The sequence below is a fragment of the Nicotiana tomentosiformis genome, chromosome 4 (assembly GCF_000390325.3).
Source record: "Nicotiana tomentosiformis chromosome 4, ASM39032v3, whole genome shotgun sequence".
In the NCBI taxonomy this organism is placed as follows: Eukaryota; Viridiplantae; Streptophyta; class Magnoliopsida; order Solanales; family Solanaceae; genus Nicotiana; species Nicotiana tomentosiformis.
Window position 1 is genome coordinate 52,358,771 of NC_090815.1, and position 25,122 is coordinate 52,383,892.

Below are 25,122 nucleotides of genomic sequence, written 5' to 3' on the forward strand. Positions count from 1 at the left end.
TTTTAATTACTTCATCGTATGGAACATAATGTCGAATGATGTTGTCGGCGCAAATCCGGAACAAAAAGGGTACCTACCAATAGTATTGCCTACACTCCCGCAATAATTTTTTCTTTTGATAAGCTTCCGATCCATCGGGGATAAGGTCATTAACCAAGAAGTTAGCGATGTCGGCATACCAAGGAGTGGAGGTGCAAGATATTGCTAATAAGTTCTCATATGGGAAATCATTATTAATTTCAAGATCTTCTTTTGGTCTCCCTGCCTCTTCAAGCCTAGATAAGTGATCTGCAACTTGATTCTCTGTTCCTTTGCGATCTTTGACTTCAAAGTCAAACTCTTGTAACAAGAGAACCCACCTAGTTAATCTTGGTGTAGCAACCTTCTTCTCCATAAGGTAGCGGAGAGCAGCATGATCATTATAGACTATCACTTTGGATCCTAACAAATAAGCCCTGAAATTTTCAAAAGCATAGACAATAGCAAGCAGTTCTTGCTCAGTTACAGTTTAATTCATATGTGCAGCATTGAATGTCTTGCTTGCATAGTAGACAGGATGGAGAATCTTGTTATGTCGTTGACCAAGTACTGCTCCAATAGTTACACCACTGGCGTCACACATGAGTTCAAATGGAAGAGACCAATCGGGTGTGACAATAATAGGTGCCGCGGTGAGCCTTGCTTTCAATTCCTCAAAAGCTTTGAGGCACTTCTCATCGAACTCAAACTTAGCATCCTTTTCAAGGAGCTTCCATGTGGGACTTGCAATTTTTGAGAAGTCCTTGATAAATCGCTTGTAAAAATCGACATGCCCCAAAAAGCTCCGAACACCCTTTATCGAAATGGGAGGAGGAAGCCTGGAAATGATCTCAATCTTTGCCCGATCAACCTCTATGCCTTGCTTGGAAATTTTGTGGCCAATAACAATACCCTCATCCACCATTAAGTTACATTTTTCCCAATTTAGTACAAGATTTGTTTCCTCACATCTTTTGAGCACTTGCCTAAGGTTGGCAAGGCAATGCTCAAAAGAATCACCAACTACAGAGAAGTCATCCATGAATACCTCTATGAAGTCCTCCACCATGTCCGAGAAGATTGACATCATGCATCGTTAAAAGGTAGTCGAGGCATTGCATAGCCCAAATGGCATGCGGCTAAAAGCAAAGGTTCCATACAGACATGTGAATGTCGTCTTCTCTTGGTCCTCCAAGGCGATGTTGATTTGGTTGTAGCCGTAGTAACCATCCAAGAAGCAATAAAATGACCTCCTCGCTAGCCAATCAAGCATTTGATCAATAAAAGGCATAGGGAAATGGTCCTTGCAAGTAGCACTATTGAGCTTCCGGTAGTCCATGCAAACTCTCCACCCGGTCATCGTCCTCGTTGGGATGAGTTCATTTTTGTCATTTTGAATAACGGTCATACCCCCTTTCATTGGCACACATTGCACCGGACTTACCCAAGGACTATCGGCAATGGGGTAGACAACCCCGACATCCAACCATTTTATGATTTTTTTCTTCACCACCTCTTGCATGGAAGGATTTAACCTTCTTTGATCCGCCACACTAGGTTTGCTCTCGTGCTCCAATTGTCTCTTGTGCTCACAAATTCCAGCGGGAATCCCTCGGATATCTGCTATAGTCCAACCAATGGCCTGCCTTTGCTCCCTCAAGGTATCCAATAAGTGTTCAACATGCACATCATTCAACAAAGACGAAACAATTAAGGGTAGAGTTTCGTTAGAGCCAAGAAATTTATACCTTAAGTGTGGCGGAAGTGGCTTGAGCTCAAGTTGTGGAGGCTCGATAATTGAAGGCTTAGCGGGAGGAGTGAATCTATTTTCTAAGTTAAGAGAAAGCTTCTTTGGTGCATAAGTGTAGGACCCAATCCCTTCCAATGTATTCACCGATTCCACGTATCCTTCCATGTCCTCACCATAGAAATTTACCAAAATAGCCGCCAATGCGTCACCAAGGCATTCCTCTTCCATCTTCACCTCGACTGCATCCTCTACCTCATCAACAACATCAATGACTCAGATACTCTCGTATGCATGTGGCAATTTCATACCCTTACTTGCTTGAAAGGTAACTTCTTCGTCATTTACTCGGAACTTGATCTCATTTCGTTCTGAGTCCATGAGTGCCCTCCCGGTAGCAAGGAAAGGTCTCCTCAAGATGATAGGGATCTCTTTATCAACAGCACAATCGAGAATAACAAAGTCAGCGAGGAGGAAAAACTTACCCACTTTCACAAGTACATCATCAACTATACCCACTGGTCGCTTTATTGAACGGTCGGCTATTTGCAACCTCATAGTTGTAGGGCTAGGCATTCCTAATCCCGCTTGCTTGTAAATAGCAAGGGGCATTAAGTTGATGCTATCCCCATTATCACAAAAGGATCGTGCAAAATCACGCAATCCAATAGTGCATGGAATGGTTAAGTCCTTCAAGTACTTAGCAAAAACTGGCATCTCTTGAAATGCTTCCACAAATGAAATGTTCACTGATAATTGCTTAAGAATGTCATAGAACTTTTCGATTTTGCTATCATCAACCTTTCTAGCTAGTCTTTGAGGGAAAGGAGGAGGAGGTCTGGGAATTGGCGCTTGAGTTATTGGTGCCTCTATTGACTTTTCCCTTAACCTATTCATGGTTCACTTCTTGAGTTCTCACCTTCTTCAGGAGTCTTTCAACTTCAACAACATTTGGCACCTCAACTTGTGACTCGACTTCTTGTTCAGAATCTTCCACTTCAACCACTTGTTCATTCTCTCTTTGTAGTAGTTTCCCACTTCGAGTTGTGATTTCCATACAATAAAAAGTTGGACCACTTGCAATTGTATCACTTGGGAGCGTGCCTTTTTGCTTCGAATTTTGATCTCTTGAGAGATCCCTCATTTGCATCTCCAACTTTTGAATAGATGCGGTGTGAGAACCCACAAGCTCGGTCATATTTAGAACCTTGGTAGGGTTGTCTTTGATATCATCCTTGAGGATTGTTGACATAATTTGCTTCTCCGTACTCCTCATTTGACATGAATTGCACATCTTCCACCACATTCACCTTTTTTGTTTGGCTTTCAGTGAACATTTTCGTCAACACGTTGGCATTGGTGGCAAGCCCGGCAATTAGTTGATTCATTTAACTTTTAACTTCTAATACTTGTTAACCACTCTTATACACCCTTGTAACATTTAAGACCAACATGATTAACTTCTTATCATCTCAAAGATAATCTCTTCTCGGATTTACGTCGACTAACTTACGACGTGATTTAACATACGCGAATATGGGTTGTAACATTTATATTCAGTGAGCTGATGCCTACCGCACCACTTTTGCTTAGATTAATGTATTTCAGAAACTCAGTCCAAATACTAAAGATTCTGAAGTTAATGGCCTGTTTTTGTTGACAAGATTCATGACAACACTGAATTAGCTAGTACGTTTATTTGGATTAAGGTTTCATTATGAAATTTAAGTGTAGTACACATATTTAATTAGTAAAAAGAATAAATAGAAATGATTCTTTGGCATACACAAGGTGGAAATTTAGCGAAGTACTTGTGCAAGAGAAAAAAAAGAATTTGCAAAATTGTTTGTAAACTTGTATCCACTACCTTAAACTCAGAAAGGTAAAACATGGGATTATGGTCGTAAAAGTTCTCGTTACTTTTCATCTCTCTTTAGAAATGACTGGAATGTTTCATGGGAACATTTTTGCTACAAGGTTTCTTTTTTCTTTTGTTGCATGGGCGAGGTGGTAATTGTGGGCAAGAAAGGTGGATATATATGTGCAATGGTGTCAATTCACACCCTTCGCCGCGAAATTACATTGTGTAGCTCGGTAAAAATTTATTTTAATATATATATATATATACTATATAATCACTCAACTTGGCTTCTTCAGGAGTTTACTCCTTCATCGTTTGACACCCCTTAATGAAAATTTTGACTCCGTCACTGTTGCTAGTTAGTTGGAGAATTGCCACTCGAACCGGTGAGACAGTAGCAGTTCGGGTCAAGAAGTAATTATAAGTGCTCTAACAGTTTAAATTTTTAAATAAAACGGTCGCACAATTGAACATTCAACTTCTTCTCGTGACCAAGCGAGGCTTCTTTATGTTAAATTTAATTGGCGCACTTTGGCTTCATCCTCTTGATTGATGTTCCCTGGTATTTTAGCTTTTTGCGGCCAACTCATTACTAAGATTTGTCGAGTCCCACCTCACTCATAGTCTTCATGCATTTCTTTGAGAATTAAGTTTCAACACTTGTAACTACAACATAGGAAGAGAATCAATAACAGAACTCCAGCAAACTTAGGTTTTCCTTTTTTCCACCTTCAATAACTAATATTTTACACAGTTATGGCAAATAAAGAAGAAATGGAGGATAATTTTTGGAAAACCATATGACATTTTGAGTTTGACCTTCTACTATTATTACCACTCTAAGATTTTGTGCATATGGTAATAGGAGTAGAAAAGCAGCATGTGCAATCATAAAAATATACTAAAGAAATCTCTCAAGAAAGAAGACTCCCTGAACTCCTCCCCCAATGATATTTGTACCAAAAATATCTCAATACCAGAAATAACAGAAGGGTAGTAACAACCTAGAACTGCATCAAAGGAAAAAATATTGTCAGAACGTCATAAGGCAATTTCTACCAAAATTTATCTCTCCTCCTTTAAGAGAACTAATCTGTTAAAACAACAAACCCATTATTGAATTCTTGAAACAGTATTGAGTAACAAAATCCTATATCTCTCTCAACACCCCAACGGTAACATTTCTCTCGCGAGTATCCCACACGCTCCACCCCATGGACCCACCGGACGGCGGCATTCCGGCGCGTCTGGATGGGCAAAACACTGCTACCACACAAGCGAAGCAAACCAATGAAGCAATCGAAGGTAAATCATCTTATGCAACCACAATCACAAATTCCCCAAACTCATCTGCGAGCCCTAACTGCCAGGATCGAGATTCATTGATTGCAACACATACCACCCACGATGGTATGCCGGCAATCATGTTCAAAGCATCAGACTATTATGGAATCATGGCATCCGAATATAAATTCACTCTTGGTGGCAGATTTCTTAAACCTCATCCCCAAATAGACCGAATTAGGTCTAAATTTAAGGAATTGATCTCACTAAAAGGATCGACCAAAATTGGGGTGTACGATAACTTCAATGTATTTCTAGATTTCACTAATGATGAAGATTTCTCCATGGTTTGGTTCTAACGAGTCATGGAGATTGAGGGCCAACAAATGTGGCTTCAAAAGTGGTCACCAAATTTCAAACCGGAAGAGGACCTCCCAATTGCTCCTGTATGGGTACTCCTTCCTGGCCTTCCTTTTCATATGCATACATGGCAGTATGTCAAACAAGTGGTTAGTACTATTGGTACTCCGCTCGAAATGGATTTGGCAACTAGAGGCAGAACTAGGCCAAGTGTGGCTAAGGTAAGAGTTGAAATTGACTTGTTAACACCACAACCAGAATCAGTGTATGTGGGACAACTTTATGACAATGCTCCTCAAAAAGGATTTGTACAAAAACTCGAATATGAAGGAATACCTAAGTACTGTAAATACTGCAGAAAATTGGGGCACAATCTACTAAATTGTCGGGCCATTGAAAGGAAGAAAGTTGCGGAGGAAAGGGAGGCTGAGATCAAGAGAAGTAAAGAAGCTATTGAAGCTGAACTTACCTCATTCAAAGAGATAGGAAATGCCCAGGGAATTGTGGAAGTAGCAGCATCAAAGGGACATAGCAAAAATCGAATCTGTTTCGGACCAATGATGCTATCAGACAAACTGAAGCGAATGAAAAAATTCAAAATCATGGAGATCTTCAAAGAGACGTGGCCATCAAACACAAAGATAAGATGGAAGAAGTCAAATACATTAAAGCTAGAACCTCCAAGAAAAAGAAGAAAATCAGCAAACAAAAGAGGCTTCCCAAAAAGAAAGCCAATGTGACCTTTAAGCCTATGTGGTGTCAAACTAGTGGCAGCAAAAAAAATTAAGAAAGACAAGGTTGAACAGGCCATTTGACAGCAACAAGAGCAAGGAGATAAGGCAGATGATAGTAACATTTGTGTGAACCAAGATATAGGAAACAAAGAGGAAAACAGCGAAAGCGACACTAACAATGATTCCAAAGAGTGTTGTAACTTCAATCAAGCAAACAGAAATTATGAGGGGCGGAACAGATAGTGCAAGAATCTACCAATATTCAAGGAAATATGGCTCATGAAAAAGGACAGGCTCAATACGACCTAACTAAATACCTCACAACAAACGAGGTATCAGTTAGCATACCTTCAGAGATCAAAGTAATGCCAGGAATTAATATGGTGGTTCAACTTGAGCTAGAATCTCCACAGACATCGACAAATAAACTACAAACTAGGAAGGAAGCAGATCAACAGATAAAGGTTAATTCTCCAAATAAAGTCACAATGAGGATTTCCGAGGATCAGATACAAAGTGCCCAAAGCAACCATGAAGATAATGATGGTTTCTCCCTGGTCAAAAAGGGTAAGAACGGAAACAAGAAGATCGGAAAGAAAATAAAAGACAAGCGGAACACTTCCAATGTGGAAGGGAGTACAAACTAATTTTCTCTCGATTTCATGATTAATTCCATCTTTTGGAATATTAGAGGTGTGAAATCAAAAAAAGTCATTCCCAGGCTTAAAAAACTCATCAACATGTACAATGTGGAACTTGTCGCTATTTTTGAACCTTTTGTTAGTATAAACAACATTGACAGGTACATGAAATTCTTAGGCTTTCAACACTGTGTGCCCAGCACGAATGGTCAAATTTAGTTTCTTTGGTCGGGCAACTGCCAAACCAGTGTGATTGATAATAATGACCAGCAGCTTACCATCAAGATGCACTACAATCCTGCAAACTGTGATATATACCTCACAGCAGTATATGCAAAATGTACTGCTAACAAAAGGAGAGAACTTTGGAGCAGTGTGGAAGATATTCACATGCATATCAAAGGTCATTGGTGCATTGGGGTGACTTCAATGTCATAATGGATCCAGATGAGAATAAAGGAGGCAATCCTCACAGAATGCATAAGAAGTTTTGAGTTTAGTAGCTGTATGGATAATTGCCAGGTTGCGGATTTGGGTTTTTTAGGCCCTAAATTCATATGGTGCAACAACTGAAAAGCTAGAAAAAGGATTTGGAAGAGACTCGACAGAGTCTTTGTTAATGATCCATGGGCCCAATTATTCCAGAGTAACATGGTCAAACACCTTGCTAGCTCAGATCATAGGCCACTCCTCATCAAGTGTCAGAAGGAACTTCAAGCTGGTATCAAGTACTTTAAACTTCTGGATTTCTGGGCAGAGAAACCATCATTCATGAATCTGGTAGAAGAGGTTTGGGGCACACAATTTCCTGGAAATTCCATGTGGAGGCTACAACAGAAATTGAAACTACTTAGTAAGGAAGTCACTCGATGGTCGAAAGAGATGGTAGGGAATGTTTAAGAACAAGTCAACATCTGGGAAGCTAAAATGGTAAACCTTGAAGAGATTGACACCCTTAATAATACTGATCAATCCAAAAAGAGCTCAATAAAGGGCAGGCTGAATACATCAAGTGGTTGGGTATGCAAGATGCTCTCCTAAGACAGAAAGCTCAGCAAAATGGTTTGAAGAAGGGGAAAATAACACCAAATACTTTTATAGCTTAATTAGAAATAGAAGAAGTAGACTTCAACTTCACACAATCAAGGATTACAGAGGCTCCTGTGTCCAAGGTGATGATAATATTTCTAAGGTGGTTGTGCATCACTTTAAGTACCTCTTTAACCTGCAACATCAATTCCGGGATTATGATATGCTTAACTGTATCCCAAGATGTATCACTGAGGAAGATAATGATCTGCTCAATGCTATTCCAGATGATGAAGAAATTAGAAACGTCGTGTTTAGTATGAATGCTTCAAGTGCAGCTGGACCAGATGGATTTAATGGCACCTTTTATCAAAAGTGCTAAAATATCATCAAGTATGATATAATAGACTTTGTGCAGAACTTTTTCAATGGCAAAGGCATGACCAAATTCTATACTCACACATGCCTGATTCTATATATATATATATATACATACACCTATATTTTCCTTTGCTTTTCTATTGAAGATTGAGTATCTTCATCTAACACAACTTTGAGGTATTTGCTTCTACACACAATGAACATCTTTACCACCCCCCAACTTAGTCTTTTAGCCTCATTCTCAACATTCAAGGAGGGACGAGTTCAAAAGAAGAAATTATTTCACAAAAGGGTAAAGGTTTGTAATGTAGTAGCCAAATAGAAGGTTAAAGGCTCAACGGGGATAACTAGAATGATACATGCACCAAGGAGGTCAATTTGGTCAAAAACTAGTTAGCAATCACAAAGAGAGCCTAAGATCATTTCGACACCCAATCATCAACCTGAGATTTGCATTGAGGAACGAATCGGGCAAGTTCTAGACATTACAAGTATAGAACATGCATTATTTACACAAATTATCACCACTCAAGATGCATGAACTGCTCGAATAGGCATAATTTCAGCTCTCAAGTGAATACAAGGTAATTCAATACTTCATCACATGATATTTGAGATTCTAAATAAGTACAAAGTCAAAGAACGAGCCTCGATTTATCAAGAATGACTACCCGTTTATTTACAAAATTTGAAGGGTGCAATTTATTCCACAAAAACTTATCACATGCTTGAATCTAGAACAAAAGCACCAAACAAGTCAAAACGTTTTATACTACGACCATGGTTCTACTATTACACCTTTGGAAAAAAACCAAGGGGAATTCATTATTATATACAAATCTACATTATTAAGACTAAGAGTTTATATACAAGTTGCAAAAGTTGACTACCCCACCCCCAACCTAAGAGCATGCATTGTCCCTAATGCATTGAAAAGGTAAGAGCAAAGTTTAGGGGCTTCCTGGGACGCACTAGGCGGTTGGAGGTGTTGGAATATCTGAGGAGGCCGTGGGGCCTGGAGTTGACACTGTGGAGGCAGTGGGTGGATCCTCTAACAGGATATTGGGTTAAATATCTGAGGCAGCCGTAGGGTTGGGAGCTGACACTGTGGAGGCAGTGGGTGGAGCCTCTGACTGGACAATGGTGTCTGACACCAAAGTAGGAAGCTCTGCCAGTTGCGGAGTTGGGTCCTAGACCTGGGATCTGCTGGTCTAACCAGATGATGGCTATGTGGTCATGATAGTATCCCTAACAACCATATATGCAAGGGAGTGTGCGATAGCTGTCTGCACATCAACCTCCTCCTCGCCCGATGCATCTGTAGAAATGGCAACTTGTTTGCCTTTATTGTCCCTCTGATCATCACCCTCCTCAAGTATCTCTTCCTCATCAGTTTCCTCACGAGACTCTACAGATTCCCCATCTGAATGATCGTCAGTGTTTGCAACGGAACCCGAAGATTGTGAGATATCAGTGCCATGTGCCTCCTCAGCTGACAGAAGGTTTGTGATATCCAAATCAAAGCTTGGTACGTGGGAGGTACTAGTGCCCTTCTCCCCTTCCACTGGAAGAAGGGTGGTCAAATCAAACTCCAGTGTCTGCATCTTATGCAGCCCTAACTTGAGCTCAACTATATCTTTTTTGAGTTGAGGCATGTCCCTAGCTTCACCTCAGTCAACCTTCTCAAGGCGGGCTTCAAAGTGCTTGAGTCGATCCTCATACGATAGATATTGCTTCTGAAGATCACTTACTGAGGTTTGGATCGGGACCAATGCTTGTCGGATGAGTGATGGAAGTTCTTTTGTCAATTTGTCTACTTTGGCATTTGCGTGTTGTGCCAGTAGACAAAGCTTGGAGAGTGCAGGCAGTGAGGCAGGTGGTGTCACAGTGGCTGATCTGGGAGTGGATGTGGAGGTAGCTGGTGCGGAAGAGGTGTCTGGCACTGATGAGGCAGCATGTGTTGCTGAGGCGGAAGAGTCCGGAGGGAGAGTGAGTGATTGCTCTGGTGGATCTTCGATCACTTTATCTGCAGCATCATTGTGCCCAGTGATGTCAATGTCCTGAACAGCTTTTTCTATGCGGGCATGTTTGGGGAAGAGAGGAACCGCCGCATCTTAACACAAAGCATGTATTAAGCATGGAAAAGGGAGCGAGGTTTCTTGCTGGTTTGCCCGGATCCCAATCTCAGGGAATATAAGCTCTCCCACATCAATCTTGATACCCGACATGATGCAAGCAATAAGGATCGCCTTCTTGATACTGATGTCGGTCTCATTTCTCGTAGGCAGTATACGATAACAGACAAAACTTAGCCAATACCGGCCTTCTTGGGTGAAATCCCTCTTGTGAATCTTCTAGCGCGGTGCAATCCAGGGCGGAGTTCCCTTGGCTATGACAGAGGCTACCCAAGCACGCTCATATTCCTTATTTGCAATCTTTGCCTTATATTCTGCCATGCCTGGCTCCCACTCTTAGAAATATACTTCATTGATTGATGGGGAATCACAGAGTATTTCAACTCCTCGGACTAAGACAGAGTTCAAGTATTTACGGTTTCTCTTTTGTTCTGAGTTCCTGGATGCAGCATAAAACTCCCTAACAAGCGTCTCGTTGTACTCCCCCGGAACCTTAGTGAAAAACTACCATCCCCTCTTTTTGATATTTTCAAGCACATGGGGGTAGTGTTCTTTAAGAACGTTCAAACTCAACTGCTTTTCTTCAAGGGTCATTCGTTTTGCCAGGCCATCTCTGTACAATGTCCAAGAGCCAGTAATCCTAAACCTGAGATCCTCACCATTCTTTCTGCGTGCTTCGTCCTCGAGGTCAACTAGTGGCATAAGGTCAAGTTGTGCCTCCTCCTTTTCAGACTGGGAGGTAGGCTCAGATGAATTTCTCGATGTGTCGGGCCATTTTGTGTTGGGATTGCTGTGATTGTGGACTTATAGCTGCAGCCTTTTGCTTTCCTCAAGTGGTGGGTGTTCGCGATGCTAAATATTTCTTTGGTTCCATTCCTACCAATTAACGAGGAGTTAGTACAAGGTAGGGCATGTGTAATAAATGGCATAGAAATGAGAGACATAAATTGTTCTGCGAGCAGTTATGCGATCGCAGAACAACTCTGCGGACCGCAAACCACAAGCAGAAGATAACCATCAGAAGTAAAAAAGAATTATGGGGGCCACAGAAGTGGTCGCAGAATAAGTTTGCAACTGCAGATCGGTCGCATTTTGAAATTTGAATAAAGCTTGATTCTGATGAGGTCTTCGATCATTTTGCGGTCCGCAAACCATTTCTGCGGCCGCAGACTCAACCGCATTTTGGCTCTTAGAAAACTCTCAAGCGTACAGAATGCGATGACTCTGCTGAATGCAAAACAGTTATGCGGACCGCAAAGATCATCGACTAAAAAATGCACTCACATGTAACCTTTATGCACACTCAGTACCAAATGCTCAAGTTGTGAGAGAGAAATACACACACTCAACATTAAATCGATTTCATGCTCAGCCTAAAAATATCTAATGCAAATTGTCACAAATCACCAACCCCCATAATCAAATCAGTCCCCTAATTCTAACCCCCAAATTTTGATCGACCCACAACATATATTTTCCCCCAAAGTTGATTTCCATAACAAGAGATAAGAAGTTGGGTAGATATAGAAGGGTATCATGGATGAGAGGGGAGAATGAGGCGTGTGAAAACACACGACAATATTGAACTTAACTAAGCAAGAGAAATGTTGGAACTTTAGATACCAAATGTCAGACGATCGAGCAAGCCACTTTGGTGTGAATCGCGAGCAGGGTGAGCCTTTCTTTTCAAATTCTTTTTATTTTTCTCAGTGTTTTTCTTTTGCGTGATGTTTCTGCTTCGGTGTGTGAGATTAGAGATGATAGATGGAAGTGAGAGACAGAAAGAAGTAGGGTTTAATACCTGAGGATTTTTTTGGTATAAAGGCCACCGCATAACATATTATGCAGCCGCATATGTGTTTTGTGATGGTTTAGTACCTGGGTGGTGCGCAACAGATTTGTGATCCACTCAGTGGTCGCAGAATGATTCTGCAGGCCACAAAAGTTTAATTCGCTCCGCATTTTTAAGGCCTAGTTTGAATGGTGTTTTGCTTATGTCTGTGACCATTATGCGGTCCGCGAACCCTTTATGCGGACGCATAAGTTGCCGCAGAACAACAGCTAAAGCTCAGCTTGTTTCCTTCATTTTCCCTCAGCCTTTGCATCATATTTCTTTGTATTTTGGGTAACCTGCATTCTAACAGACATGTCAAACTGTTCAACACTTACAAATAAACCTACCAAAATTAAAATCTAACCAAACAATTTAATGTCGTGGCACGATGATGTTGCCCCCATTTTGGCTAATCATTGGTGGGGATTGGTACAAGACCATCCTTGAGTGCGAATTATTCTACCAGTTGCCTTTCTCCAATGGTTCCGAGGTAATGCTTGACACTTTGGCCATTTACTTTAAAAGTTCGAGTCCCGTCCTCGGATTCTAATTTAATAGCACCATAGGAAGACACATTCACAACTTTGAACGGGCCAGACTATTTGGATTTGAGTTTGCCCAGAAAGAACTTCAATCTTGAGTTGAAGAGTAAGACCAAGAGACCAGATTTTAATTCCCACTTCAAAATCTTCTTGTCATGAACAAACTTTATTCTTTCTTTATACATGGCTGCATTCTCGTAGGCATGGAAACGGAACTCTTCCATCTCGTTGAGTTGTGTCATCCTTAAATTAGCAGCATCGGCCCAGTCAAGATTTAACTTTTTCAATGCCCACATGGCGTTGTGTTAAAGTTCCACTAGAAAGTGACAAGCCTTACCAAAAATCAATAGGTAAGGTAAGGTGTTAATGGGTGTCTTAAATGTTGTTCGATAGGCCCACAATGCATCATCCAGCTTCTTTGACCTTTCAGTTCTGTTTGCTTTAACAGTTTTTGCTAAAATATTTTTGATCCCCCGGTTGGAGACTTCAACTTGACCGCTTGACTGAGGATGATAAGGGGTAGCCACATTGTGCTTAACTCCATATTTTTCGAGCAACCCGGCAAAAGCTTTGTTGTAAAAATGAGAACCGCCATCACTAAGGATGGCTCTTGGGGTTCCAAACCGAGTAAATATGTTCTTCTTCAAGAAAGCGGTTATACTTCTTGCCTCATTGTTCGGCAAGGCAATTGCCTCAGCCCATTTGGAGACATAATCTACTTGCACCAAGATATATGTCATGCCATAAGATCTTATGAAGGGACCCATGAAATCCACCCCCCACACATCAAAGATCTCGACCTCCATCACAAAGTTCATAGGTATCTCATGCCTTCTAGAAATTGACCCTAGTCTTTGACATTGATCACATGCCTTGACCATTTGATTTGCATCTTGGTAGATCGATGGCCAATAATAGCCACATTCAAGCACTTTTGCCACAGTACAATTTCCACCGTGGTGACCTCAAATGGGGAGTCATGACATGCTTTGTAATTTTAATTACTTCATCTTCCGGAACATAATGCCGAATGATGTTGTCGGCGCAAATCCGGAATAAAAAGGTTCCTCCCAATAGTATTGCCTACACTCCCGCAATAAGTTTTTCTTTTGATAAGCTTCCAATCCATCGGGGATAAGGTCACTCACCAAGAAGTGAGCGATGTCGGCTTACAAAGGAGTGGAGGTGCTAGATATTGCTAATAAGTGCTCATATGAGAAGGCATCATTAATTTCAAGATCTTCATTTGGTCTCCCTGCCTCTTCAAGCCAAGATAAGTGATCTGCAACTTGATTCTTTGTTCCTTTTCGATCTTTGACTTCAAAGTCAAACTCTTGTAACAAGAGAATCCACCTAATCAATCTTGGTTTAGCATCCTTCTTCTCCATAAGGTAGCGTAAAGAAGAATGATCGGTATAGACTATCACTTTGGATCCCAACAAATAGGCCCTAAATTTTTCAAAATCATAGACAATAGCAAGTAGTTCTTGCTCAGTTACAGTGTAATTCATTTGTGCACCATTGAGTGTCTTGCTTGCATAGTAGATAGGATGAAGAACCTTGTTATGCTGTTGACCAAGTACTGCTCCAATAGCTACACCACTGGCGTCACACATGAGTTCAAATGGAAAAACCAATCGGGTGTGACAATAATAAGTGTCGCGGAGAGCCTTGCTTTCAATTCCTCAAAAGCTTTGAGGCACTTCTCATCGAACTCAAACTTAAAATCATTTTCAAGGAGCTTGCACATGGGACTTTAAATGTTTTAGAAGTCCTTGATAAATCGCTTGTAAAAACCAGCATGCCCCAAAAAGCTCTGAACACCCTTTACCAAAATGGGAGGAGGAATCATGGAAATGATCTCGATCTTTGCCCAATCAACCTCTATGCCTTGCTTGGACATTTTGTGGCCAAGAACAATACCCTCGTTCACCATGAAGTGACATTTTCCCAATTGAGTATAATGTTTGTTTCCCCACATCTTTTGAGCACTTGCCTAAGGTTGGCAAGGCAATGCTCAAAAGAATCACCAACTACAGAGAAGTCATCCATGAATACCTCTATTAAGTCCTTCACCATGTCCGAGAAGATTGACATCATGCATCTTGGAAAAGTAGTCGGGGCATTGCATAGCCCAAATGGCATCTAGCTAAAAGAAAAGGTTCCATACTGACATATGAATGTCGTCTTATCTTTGTCCTCCAAGGAGGTGTTGATTTGGTAGTAGCCAGAGTAACCATCCAAGAAGCAATAAAATAACCTCCCCGCTAGCCGATCAAGCATATGATCAATAAAAGGCATATGGAAATGGTCTTTGCAAGTAGCACTATTAAGCTTCTGGTAGTCTATGCAAACTCTCCACCTGGTCACCATCCTCGTTGGGATGAGTTCATTTTTTTCATTTTGAATAACGGTCATGCCCCCTTTCTTTGGCACACATTGCACCTAACTCACCCAAGGACTATCGGTAATGGGGTAGACAACCCCGACATCCAACCATTTTATGATCTCTTTCTTCACCACCTCTTGCATGGAAGGATTTAACCTTCTTTGATCCTCCACACTAGGTTTGATCTCGTGCTCCAATTGTATCTCGTGCTCACAAATTCCAGCGGGAATCCCTCGGATATCTGCTATAGTCCAACCAATGGCCTATCTGTGCTCCATCAAGGTATCCAATAAGTGTTCAACCTGCACATCATTCAACAAAGAAGAAACAATTACGGGTAGAGTTTCATTAGAGCCAAGAAATTTATACCTTAAGTGCGGCGGAAGTGGCTTGAGCTCAGGTAGTGGCGGCTCGATAATTGAAGGCTTAGCGGGAGGAGTGAATCTATTCTCTAAGTCAAGAGAAATCTTCTTTGGTGGATAAGTGTAGGACCCAAGCCCTTCCAATATATTCACCGATTCCACGTATCCTTCCATGTCCTCACTATCAAAATTTACCAAAATAGCCATCAATGCCTCGCCAAGTCATACCTCTTCCATCTTCACCTGGACTGCATCTTCTACCTCATCAACAACATCAATGATTGAGATACTCTAGTATGCATGTGGCAATTTAATACCCTTACTTACTTGAAAGGTAACTTCTTCCTCTTTAACTCAGAACTTGATCTCATTCCGTTCCGAGTCCATGAGTGCCCTCCCGGTAGCAAGGAATATGTCTCCTCAAGATGATAGGGATCTCTTTATCAATGGCACAATTGAGAATAACAAAGTCAGCAGGGAGAAAAAACTTTCCCACTTTCACAAGTACATCATCAACTATTCCCACCGGTCACTTTTTTGAACGGTCGGCCATTTGCAACCTCATACTTGTAGGCCTAGGCATACCTAATCCCGCTTGCTTGAAAATAGCAAGGGGCATTAAGTTGATGCTAGCCCTATTATCACAAAGGGCTCGTGCAAAGTCACGCAATCCAATAGTGCATGGAATGGTGAAGGCTCACGGGTCCTTTTTCTTTTGGACGTCGGTTGTTGCAATGATGGAACAAACCCGGTGAGTCACATTCACCACTTCATTCTTGGGGTTTTCTTTATAGTGATCAAGTCCTTCAAGTATTTAGCAAAACCCGGCATCTCTTGAAATGCTTCCACAAATGAAATGTTCACTGATAATTGCTTAAGAATGTCATAGAACTTTTCGAGTTTTTTATCATCAACCTTTCTAACTAGTCTTTGAGGGAAAGGAGGAGGAGGTCTAGGAATTGGTGCTAGAGTTTTTGGTGCCTCTATTACCTTTCCCTTAACCTATTCATGGTTCACTTCTTGAGTTCTCACCTTCTTCGGGAGTCTTTCAACTTCAACAATATTTGGTACCTCAACTTGTGCCTCGACTTCTCGTTCAGAATCTTCCACTTCAACCACTTGTTCATTCTCTCCTTGAAGTACTTTCCCACTTCGAGTTGTGATTACCATACAATAAGAAGTTGGACCACTCCCACTACCTTTTGGGTTTGCAATTGTATCACTTGGGAGCGTGCCTTTTTGCTTCGAATTTTGATCTCTTGAGAGATCCCTCATTTGCATCTCCAACTTTTGAACAGATGCGGTGTGAGAACCCACAAGCTCGGTCATATATTGAACCTTGGTAGGGTTGTCTTTGATATCCTCCTTGAGGATTGATGACATAATTTGCTTCTTCGTACTCCTCATTTGACATGGGTTGCACATCTTCCAACACAGTTACCTTTTTTGTTCGGCTTTCAGTGAACATTTTCGTCAACACATTGACATTGGTGGCAAGCCCGACAATTACTTGATTCGTTTAACTTCTACCTTCTGATACTTGTTAACCACTCTTATACACCCTTGTAACATTTAAGACCAACAGGATTAACTTCTTATCATCTCAAAGATAATCTCTTCTCGGATTTATGTTGACTAACTTACGACGTGATTTAACATACGCGAATATGGATTGTAACATTTATATTCAGTGAACTGATGCCTACAGCACCACTTTTGCTTGGATTAATGTATTTCAGAAACTCAGTCCAAATACTAAAGATTCTGAAGTTAATGGCCTGGTTTTGTTGACAAGATTTATGACAACTCTGAATTAGCTAGTACGTTTATTTGGATTAAGGTTTCATTATGAAATTTAAGTGTAGTACACATATTTAATTAGTAAAAAGAATAAACAGAAATGATCATTTGGCATATTCAAGGTGGAAATTTAGCAAAGTACTTATGCAAGAAGAGAAAAGGAAGAATTTGCAAAATTGTTTGTAAACCTGGATCCACTACCTTAAACTCAGAAAGGTAAAACATGGGATTATGGTCGTAAAAGGAATGTTTCATGGGAACATTTTTGCTGGAAGGTTTCTTTTTTCTTTTGTTGCATGGGCGAGGTGGTAATTGAGGGCAAGAAAGGTGGATATATATGTGCAATGGTGTCAATTCACACCCTTCGCCGCGAAATTATATTGTGTAGCTAGGTAAAAATTTATTTTAATATATATATATACTATATAATCACTCAACTTGGCTTCTTCAGGAGTTTATTCCTTCATCGTTTGACATCCCTTAGTGAAAATTTTGACTCCGTCACTGTTGCTAGTTAGTTGGAGAATTGCCACTCGAACCGGTGAGACAGTAGCAGTTCGAGTCAAGAAGTAATTATAAGTGCTCTAACAGTTTAAATTTTTAAATAAAACGGTCGCACAATTGAACATTCAACTTCTTCTCGTGACCAAGCGAGGCTTCTTTATGTTAAATTTAATTGGCGCACTTTGGCTTCATCCTCTTGATTGATGTTCCCTGGTATTTTAGCTTTTTGCGGCCAACTCATTGCTAAGATTTTTCGAGTCCCACCTCACTCATAGTCTTCACGCATTTCTTTGAGAATTAAGTTTCAACACTTGTAACTACAACATAGGAAGAGAATCAATAACAGAACTCCAGCAAACTTAGGTTTTCCTTTTTTCCACCTTCAATAACTAATATTTTACACAGTTATGGCAAATAAAGAAGAAATGGAGGATAATTTTTGGAAAACCATATGACATTTTGAGTTTGACCTTCTACTATTATTACCACTCTAAGATTTTGTGCATATGGTAATAGGAGTAGAAAAGCAGCATGTGCAATCATAAAAATATGCTAAAGAAATCTCTCAAGAAAGAAGACTCCCTGAACTCCTCCCCCAATGATATCTGCACCAAAATGTCTCAATACCAGAAATAACAGAAGGGTAGTATCAACCTAGAACTGCATCAAAGGAAAAAATATTGTCAGAACGTCATAAGGCAATTACTACCAAAATTTATCTCTCCTCCTTTAAGAGAACTAATCTGTTAAAACAAAAAGAAATCCATAAATGTTGATGTAAGTTTTTTTTCAAGGGCGTAGTACCGTGTAAAATAATATGATAATGACCATAAACAGAAAATCTAAACACAGAGACATGTTCATGTCTTGCGTATTTAGTATCACAGTAAGTTTGCCACACAGTGCCTTAACTCTAAGCAGCATCCTTCCTTTTTTATAAAGTACTCTAAATAGAATCTTAAAATACAACACATAAAATTCCAGAACAGGCTGTTGCAACAGTATATATTTGTTCCTCTCACAAATTACTACTATAATAGAAAAAGTCAAATGCTTTCTGTTTGTGCTCTATATAACAGGTGAAGACATCATCAAAAGAGAACAACTAATATCTCGAAAGAATACTTTCATTTTTTTCTTCTTAACCTCAATCAATTTGATAGCAGACAACTCGTGTCTCCATTTAAAGCAGAAGAAGACATTATTAATGTAAGATCTTCCATGAACAAGCAATAAATTACAAAAATTTCAACCTTAGGACCATCCATCAGTAGATTCATAAGCATTATACATTTCTTCCATCATACCATTGTCTGTAGCTCTACAGGATTATAAACATTAAATCGGCCAAGCACCCTATATGAAGAATTAAATGAAAAACCCTTGCCTAGAAATATTGTGGATTGCCTGTGAAAGTTCCTTTTTAGTATACTACTTCCTTAGGAAAATCATCTAAAAAATAATAAACTATTAGTAACTGTGACCATGATTGATCTTAATTTTCTTTAATTGTAATGACCCAGCTCATTTATTATTCTATATTCATTTGTGGTAATGTGACTTGCCGGGTAGTTGGTTTGCTTTCGGAGATGTTTCGGAATAAATTGGGACAATTAAGTTGAAAGAGTTGACCGGATATTGACTCATATGTGTGAACGGCTCCGAAATGGAGATTTGATGGTTCCAATAGCTTCGTATGGTTATTTTACACTTAGCAATATGTCCGGATATTGATTTGGAGGTCCGTATGTCGTTTTGGATTCAATTGGCGAAAGTTGGAATGTTGAAGGTTTGGAAGGTTAAGAAGTTTGACCGAGAATTAACTTTGTTGATACTAGGCTCGGATTTTAGTTCCGGGAGTGAAAAAAGATCTGTTGTATCATTTATGACTGGTGTGCAAAATTTAAGGTCAATCGAATTTGGTTTGATAGGTTTCGGCATCGATTGTAGAAGTTAGAAATCCATTAGTTTCAATAGGCTTGAATTGGAGTGTGATTCGTGTTTTAGATGTTGTTTGACTTAGTTTGAGGTTTTGACTAAGTTTGTATTGTATTTTAGGATATGTTGGTATGTTTGGATGGGGTCCAGGTGGCCTCGGGTGTGATTCAGATTGAAATCGGAATGAATTTTGGACTTATGGAAAATATGTTGGGTTCAGGTCTAGTGTAACTGCACCTGCGTGGAATTGGCCGAAGGTGCGGAGCCGCAAAAGTGGCCAGGAGGGCGCAGATGCGGAATTGGGCAAGGCTGGACAGTGGTTGCAACTGCGGGCAGTTGGTCGTAGAAGCGGATGTTGGTCTTGGAGGCTTTTGTCGTTGAAGCAGAGTTGACTCTGCAGATGCGGGGAAAGAGTCGCAGAAGCGGCTGGTCGGGACTTAAGTGAGCTTCATAGAAGCGGTGGATTTTCCACAAAAGCGGAACCGCAGGTGCAGCCTATTTCTCCGCAGGTGCGAGATGCCTGGACAGGATGTTATAATCGAAGGATTTGGAGATTTCTCTCATTTTTGGACTTTAGAAGCTTGGCTAGTGGCGATTTTGGAGAGGGATTCCCCCATAATTCACGAGGTAAGTGATACGCTCAAATTACACCTAAATCAATGGTGTAAGGCGATCGACGTCAAATATAATAACCCAACTAGGTTAGGGTCGAATCCCACAGGGAATATATGTGAAAAGATTACTTGAGTAGTGTGAAACTTGACTTAAATAGTAATTCTACTCCGTTAGTTTCAAAAGAGTGTTGTAATTGTGAATTGTCAAGAAAACTATTTTGTTAAGAGAATGTGATTGATTTGATTAAGGAAAGCAAGGTTGTGTCCCAATCAATGGAATGTAATGCTATCGGTGTTAATATGATATATTTCTAATTAAAGGTCCTTTGATATGCAAATAGTTCCTAAATGACTACCCTATATTTTTCAATAACTAGGTAGTATTTCCTCTTTATGATCTTCCCAAACATAAAAGAGTTATAATTAAGAGCAACTAATTTATGCCAAGTAGAATCCTCTTATCCCTAAGCGATTTTATTAAAAAAAAAGTTTAAAGCCTTGAGTTCTTGCTATTCAATTCTACCAAATCCTAACCCACTTTTCCAAGTAAAGATAGAGTCAAATGATACTAGTCAATGTTTGCAACCATCAACCATAAATGAAGTATAAGAAATGAATAGAAATCAACCAACTATTATATATATATTCAATGGTAAAAACCCATTAACATTACACTCACTTAGGGTCCACAACCTTAGTATTTAAAGTTAGCTACTCATACTAGAATACAAGAACAAAGTAATAAATAAAGTCATAAAACTTACAAAGAGAATAAATTCTTGGATTCTATCCCAAAAGCTTCCAAAATAATGGTGTATTCAATGCTCTAAGTATAGCCTCTTTTTCAGACAAGATGGTCCACTAAAACCCTAATCATTCTCTTTATAATGGTCTAAAAATCGTGGTCAAAAAGTGACAAAAATGACCCTGCATATCATGTCTGCGACCGCAGAATGGGTCGCAGAACACTTTCGCGGTCCGCACATCTTCATTTTTCACCGCAGAATTGATCACAAAGTTTTTCAGTTTTGCATCGCATTATGGTTATGCGGTCCGCATATTGGTTTCACGACCGCATAACGTACCGCAAAGTCACCTTCACTGGAACTCCTTTTGTATTTGTGCGATCACTATGCGGTGCGCATAAGAGTTATGCGACCGCACAATGGATCACAGACTAGACTCTCAGAAACTAGGATGTTCTGTTTCATTCTGCGATGGGTCGGCGGTCCGCACAATATTTTTGCGGTCGCAGACCTGCCGCATTTCTTCCTTTCCATGAATTTTTGTCATCTTTTTCATGTTCTTAGCTCTTCAAGTCTGGTTTCCCCAAAATTACATAAGAAATGACTTATAATGCTTTAAAAGATGAGCTAAAGTCTATGTAATTAGTATCAAAAGTGCCGCATTTCTACGATACATCAACACCCCCAACTTAGACTCTTGCTTTCTCTCAAGCAACTAAAAAGTCAACCTACTAATCTACTTCCGACTGATCACAAAGTAGCAGTGACTATGGATGGTGCTGATAGTTAGCTAACAAGCATCTAACTTCTTTTATTCACCCTTCTTTGAAGACAAAGATCATTAATCAGTTCGAATAATCAGTTTGTGAACTTCGAGCCTCAAGATCAATGACAGAATGCTACCCACAGCTAGATATGCACTTGTATCCTACTTCAAGAAGCCAAACTTCTGCTAAATCTTGCAACTCATGCGTGCTCACATCAAAGAAAATCCCCAACTCAACACATATGTACAGGGGATACAATCAAACACTCTTGCACTCAGGAAGAAGGCTAAGTGCTACAAGTATCAGTCCATATGCTTGCCCTTATTTTAACTCATTGCTATCTCAGGAATAATTGGTTGTAGATCAAAAAGGACTTTTTACGAGCTGTAGTGTAGGCTTCGGGACAGGTTGGATGAATATTTGGGAATATAGTGACTGTACCCTCCTTGAATGCTACACATATTTTTTTCCTTTTGCATTTTTTTTACCACATAGCCCTTATTTATCTCTAGTACCAACATGGAACCACCTCAAAGTACCTCTCTAATTTTCTCAAAACTCCATATTTATTTTTATATATATATACACACCTATATTTTCTTTTGCTTTTCTATTGGAGCTTGAGTATCTTTATCTAACACAACTTTGAGGTATTTGATTCTACACACAATGAACATGTTCACCATTTCCCAATTGATACCAACACCCCCAACTTAGGCTTTTAGCCTCATTCTCAACATTCAAGGAGGGACGAGTTCAAAAGAGGGAATTATTTCACAAAAGGGTAAAGGTTTGTAATGTAGTGGCCAAATAAAAGGTTAAAGGCTCAACGGGTATAACTAGGATGATACATGCATCAAGGAGGTCAATTTGGTCAAAAACTAGTTAGCAATCACAAAGAGAACCTAAGATCATATCGACACCCAATCATCAACCTGAGATTTGCATTGAAGAACCAACCGGGCAAGTTCTAGACATTACAAGTTGAGAACATGCATTATTTACACAAATTCTCACCACTCACGACGCATGAACTGCTCGAATCGGCATAATTTCAGCTCTCAAGTGAATACAAGGCAATTCAATGCTTCATCACATGATATTTGAGATTCTAAGTAAGCACAAAGTCAAAGAACGAGCCTCGATTTCTCAAGAATGACTACCCCTTTATTTACAAAATTTGAAGGGTGCAATTTATTCCACAAAAACTTATTACATGCTTGAATCTAGAACAGCACCAAACAAGTTAAAATGTTTTATTCTACGACCATGGTTCTACTATTACACCTTTGGAAAAAACCCAAGAGGAATTCATTATTATATACAAATCTACATTATTAAGACTAAGAGTTTATATACAAGGTGCAAAGGTTGACTACCCCACCCCCAACCTAAGAGCATGCATTGTCCCCAATGCATTGAGAAAGTAAGAGCAAAGTTTAGGGGCTTCCTGGGGCGCACTAGGCGCTTGGAGGGGTTGGAATATCTGAGGCGGCCGTGGGGCCGGGAGATGACACTATGGAGGCAGTGGGTGGAGCCTCTGACTGGACAATGGGTGAAATATCTGAGGCGGCCATGGGGCTTGGAGGTGACACTTTGGAGGCAGTGGGTGGAGCCTCTGACTGGACAATGGTGTCCGAGACCAAAGTAGGAAGCTCCGCCAGTTACGGAGTTGGGCCCTGGACCTGGGATCTGCTGGCCTCACCAGATAATGGTTGTGTCGTCATGGTAGTAGCCCTGGCAACCATATCTGCAAGGGAGTGTGCGATAGCTGTCTGCACATCCACCTCCTCCTCACCTAGTGCATCTATGGAAACGGCAATATGTTTGCCTCTGTTGTCCCTCTAATCATCACCTTCCTCACGAGACTCTCTAGATTTCTCTTCTGAATGATCGTTGGTGTGTGCAACGGAATCCAGATCTTGTGAGATATTAGTGCCATGTACCTCCTCAGATGACAGAAGATTTGTGAAATCCCGATCAAAGCTTGGTACGTGGGAGGTGTCAGTGCCCCGCTCCCCCTTCCATTGGAAGAAGGGTGGTCAAATCAAACTCCAGTGTCTGCATCTTATGCAACCCTGACTTGAGCTCAGCTACATCTTTTTTGAGTTGAGGCATGTCCCCAGATTCTCCCCGATCAACCTTCTCAAGGCGAGCTTCAAAGTGCTTGAGTGGATCCTCATATGAGAGATGTTGCTTCTGAAGATCACTTACTGAGGTTTGGATCGGGGCCAATGCTTGTCGGATGAGCGATGGAAGTTCTTTTGTCAATTTGCCTACTTTGGCATTTTCATGTTGTGCCAATAGTGCAATCTTGGCTAGTGCAGGCAGTGAGGCAGGTGGTGTCGCAATGGCTGATCTGGGAGTGGATGTGGAGGTAGCTAGTGCGGAAGAGGTGTCTAGCAATGATGAGGTAGCATATGTTGCTGAGGCAGAAGAGTCCGTAGGGAGAGTGAGTGAATGCTCTGGTGGATCTTCGATCACTTTATATGCAGCATCATTCTGCCGAGTGATGTCAATGTCCTGAACAACTCTTTCTATGCGATCATGTTTGGGGAACGGAGGAACCGCTACATCTTTACACAAATCATGGATTATGCATGGAAAAGGGAGCGAGGTTTCTTTCTGGTTTGCACGGATCCCAATCTCAGGAAATATAAACTCTCCCACATCAATCTTGATACCCTACATGATGCAAGAAATAAGGATCTCCTTCTCGATACTGATGTCGGTCTCATTTCTCGTAGGTAGTATACGAGAACAGGCAAAACTTAGCCAATACCGGCCTTCTTGGGTGAAATCCCTCTTGTGAATCTTCTGGCGTGGTGCAATCCAGGGCAGAGTTCCCTTGGCTATGACAGAGGCTACCCAAGCACGCTTAGATTACTTATTTACAATCTTTGCCTCATATTCTGCCATGCATGGCTCCTACTCTTCGAAATATACTTCATTGATTGATGGGGAATCACGGAGTATTTCAACTCCTTGGACTAAGACAAAGTTCAAGTATTTATGGTTTCTCTTTTGTTCTGAGTTCCTGGATGCAGCATAAAATTCCTCTCAAGCATCTCGTTGTACTCCCCCGGAACCTTAGTGAAGAACTCCCATCCCCTCTTTTTGATGTTTTCGAGCACATGGGGGTAGTGTTCTTTAAGAACGTTCAAACTCAACTGCTTTTCTTCGAGGATCTTTCGTTTTGCCAGGCCATCTATGTACAGATTCCAAGAGCCGATAATCCTAAACCTGAGATCCTCACCACTCTTTCTACGTGCTTCGTCCTGGAGGTCAACTTGTGGCATAAGGTCAAGCCGTGCCTCCTTCTCTTCAAACTAGGAGGTAGGCTCAGATGAATTTCTGGATGTGCCGAGCCGTTTGCATTGGGATTGTTGTGATTGTGGGCTTATAGATGTAGCCCTTCGCTTTCCTCGAGTGGTGG

At 40.6% G+C, this 25,122-nt stretch overlaps 1 protein-coding gene across 1 annotated transcript; it reads right to left on the bottom strand.

Moving 5' to 3' along the window:
- Positions 1–2,041: 2,041 nt before the first annotated feature.
- Positions 2,042–2,662, bottom strand: LOC138909678 (uncharacterized). The gene has a single exon (XM_070200888.1). It carries the CDS (start codon positions 2,660–2,662, stop codon positions 2,042–2,044), a length of 621 nt encoding a protein of 206 aa, XP_070056989.1.
- Positions 2,663–25,122: the final 22,460 nt, after the last annotated feature.

Coding starts and splice junctions, on each gene's coding strand:
- LOC138909678 (XM_070200888.1), bottom strand. CDS start 2,662: ATGAATAGGTTAAGGGAAAAGTCAATAGAGGCACCAATAACTCAAGCG.